We start from the raw sequence: 3,354 nt of genomic DNA, 5'->3' as shown, positions 1-3,354 counted from the left end.
GAAGATCAGGTCAAAATGGATACATGACCTAGACCTAAAGAGAGATACTACAAGAGAATGGAACAACAGGAAACAATCATTTTTGTACTTATTCATAGCAGAATAAGTTCTGAATACAAGAGAGAGCAGAGTGAGGTGCGAACCGAGCAATTTTGATTACATTAAAGTAAGAAGGTTTTGTACAGATAAAACCAACATAGCCACTATAAGACGACAGAAAACTGGGGGAAATTTTATAGATGTTCTCAGCTAAAGGTCTCATATATAGGCTCTCACAGCCCATCTGTCTTTTCTCCTTACAAAGATACAGCTTATTTAATGTCAACATTTGCTCTAAGAGTTCACAAAGTTTTGTTGGTTTGTAGACTGGTGATGAGAAAGTCATGAGCCACATAAATCTTAAGTAACTGCTGCTATTGCATACACTTTTGTGTGTATGACTTTTGGTGTATGTGTGTTTGTTTTCTTCAAGTGTAGAGACCAGATTGAAGTACGTGAGGTGCCTAGAAATCTGGGAATTTTGTGGAAGAACATGACCTGCACAGATTCATGAATAATGGTCCCTGTGGCTTCAATTTGAGAGAAATCCATGACTCTAATATCAAGTTAGATACAAATCCAAAGAGCAACTGGGAATTTGATGAAATTGGAAAGAGATTCAGTCTTCAATCCCAAAATCACTGTAAGAAAATGACCTCAGGCAATGACTGTGTTCAGGATAGTGAATATAGCAAGTGCTTTACTGAAGGGCTAGACCTTTTTCCATCCCATGGGAAGCCTCCTGAAATGCCAGTGTATCCAGGTAACCAATGGGAAATGGCCTTCAGCTGGAATTCAGATCTCCTTAGACATGAGAAATGTGACACTGGAGAAATGCTTTCTGTAAGTAATAAAGGTAGGAATTCCTTGAGTCAGAATTGTAAGCTCATGACTCATCAGCAAATTCCCATCAGAAAGGAGCCTAATGAATATAATGAATGGGAAGCAACCTCATCCCATCCTCATGTCTTCCTTGCCAACCTAGATTTCACCCTGTGATAAAAAGATATGCATGTCCTCAGTGTGGGAAGGCCTTTGGTTGGATCTCAGATCTTGACAGGCCTCAGAAGATGTGTACTGGGGAGAAGTTTTATGAATGTCACAAATGTGGGAAGGCTATCTGCTACAGATTACTCCTTATTGGCAATCAGAAAATCCACACTGGAGAGAAACTTTATGAATGCAATCAATGTGGAAAGGCTTTCACACCAAGGCCAAATCTTGCAGCACATCAGAGAATCCACAGTGGAGAGAAGCCTTTTGAATGTAATCACTGTGGAAAGGCTTTTACAGACAGGTGCAATCTTGCTGCACATCAGAGAAACCACTCTGGAGAGAAGCTTTATGAATGTAATCAATGTGGAAAGAATTTCAAAATGAGGCAGAATCTTGCCACCTACCTGAAAATCCACAGTGGAGAGAAACATTTTGATTTTTGTTTTTTGTTTTTTAGGCAGTTGGGGTTGAGTCACTTTCCCAGGGTCACACAGCTAGTAAGTGTTAAGTGTTTGGTCGGATTTGAACTCAGGTACTCCTGACTTCAGGGCCAGTGCTCTATCCACTGCGCCACCTATCTGCCCCAAGAGAAGCCTTTTGAATGTAATTGCTGTGGAAAGACTTTCACAGATAGGCACAGTCTTGCTGCACATCAGAGAATCCACACTGGAGAGAAGCCTTTTGAATGTAATTACTTTGGCAATGCTTTCCCCCAGCTTTCCACTCTTGCTTCACAACAGAGAAGCCACTCTAGAGAGAAGGCTTATGAATGTAATCAGTGTGGAAAGGCCTTCATGTTTAGGGGGTATCTTGCTGAACATCAGAGAATCCACACTGGAGAGAAGCCTTATGGACGTAAGAAGTGTGGGAAATCTTTCACATGGAGCTCACATCTTGATTTACATCAGAGAATTCACACTGGCAAGAAGCCCTAAGAATTAATGTTGAAATGCTTTCAGACAGGCCTCCAGCATTGTTAAACATCAAAAAGTTGATACTGAGGAGAAATCTTATTAATGTAATCAATGTAGAATGATTTCACACCTCAGATTTTGTTAAACATCAGAGAGTCCACACGGCAGACAAACCTCATGAATGTGGCAGAGCTTTTAGTTACCACTCTTAACATATGAAACAGTAGAGGTTCCACACTTGGGAGAATCCTCATAAATATAATCAAAGTGGTAGTGCATTCAGGTAACAATCCTCCTGTTGCCCATCTCAGAAGCCATATTAGATGGAAATGTCATGAATGAGGAAAGGCATTCAAATGGGGTTCAGAGTTTCTGGACTTTTAGAGAAACCATTCTGAGGAGCAGACCCCTGTGTACTCAGTGTGGGAAGGCTTTCAGCTAGAGATCATCTCTTACTTTCTATCAGAGGCTTCATTGTGGAGAGAAGTCTTACAAATATGCTCAGGGGGCCATGCTTTTCTCTAGAGGAGGGTGATCAGTAGACATCCTTATTCCTATCGGAATGAAGGTGGATAAAGGCAGTGGATGTGGGAAAGGCTTCCCCTTGAGCTCCTATTTTACTCTACTTTGGAGAAATCATGTTGGAGACAAAGCCTTAGGATCAAATTTCCAAAGGAAGGCCTCCTGCTGTAGCACAGACTTCATTAGGCCTCCCAAGGAAAGAAACCTCATTGAACATTTCCAAATTCCATCCTCTGCATGCAACCCTATAAATGTAATGATTTTTCTCGGAAATACTGTTTGGTAGCATTTCTTCAGCCGTTCCCAAAATAATTGATCCTCACTTTGTTTCCTAGTGTTTGCTGGCAGAAAAAGTCCTTCTTTCAGTGTTTTGGAACTGTTAGACATTAATTTCTGTAATGCTTTCTTTAAGGCACTAGGTGACATGGTGAATGAAGTGCTGGCCTTGGAACCACAAGGCCTGAATTCCAAATCAGTCTCTGGCACTTCCTAGTTGTAGGTCCCTGGGCAAGTCATGTGACCTAATCCTGCCTGAGTTTCCTCATCTGTACAATGGCGTAATAAGGGCATCTACCCCCCATGGTTGACTCGAAGATTAAATTGGACATTATTTGTAAAATGCTTTGCAAACATTAAGTCACTATGGAAATATTGACTATTTTTGTGATTATCATTCCTTGGATAATTAGTCTCATAACAGAGTCAGTTGGCTAAAATGTATGGATAGCTCCACTGAGAAAGAGAGAGGGAGACAGAGAAACAGACACAGTCAGAGACAGAGTCCCAGAGTTTACCCAAGGGAAATTTGCTTACGTTTCTTAATACTATAGAGGAAGCCCATTTTCTTTAAAAAAATTGCTTTGTATGTTGTAAAACATCCTGT

General features: G+C 40.8%; 1 protein-coding gene across 1 annotated transcript; it reads left to right on the top strand.

Moving 5' to 3' along the window:
• The first annotated feature begins 436 nt into the window (after positions 1-436).
• LOC144454413 (uncharacterized) lies at positions 437-3,007 on the top strand. Its single transcript, XM_078146279.1, is given in 3 exon segments — positions 437-515; positions 518-997; positions 1,000-3,007. Coding segments are annotated over 3 exon segments (1,137 nt in total). The 3' UTR covers positions 1,578-3,007.
• The last annotated feature ends 347 nt before the right edge of the window (positions 3,008-3,354 follow it).

Source organism: Phascolarctos cinereus, unplaced genomic scaffold (genome assembly GCF_003287225.1).
Source record: "Phascolarctos cinereus isolate Bilbo 61053 unplaced genomic scaffold, phaCin_HiC Scaffold_726;HRSCAF=1367, whole genome shotgun sequence".
In the NCBI taxonomy this organism is placed as follows: Eukaryota; Metazoa; Chordata; class Mammalia; order Diprotodontia; family Phascolarctidae; genus Phascolarctos; species Phascolarctos cinereus.
The sequence above is the reverse complement of the archived record's forward strand: the minus strand, read 5'-3'. Positions and strand labels throughout refer to the sequence as shown.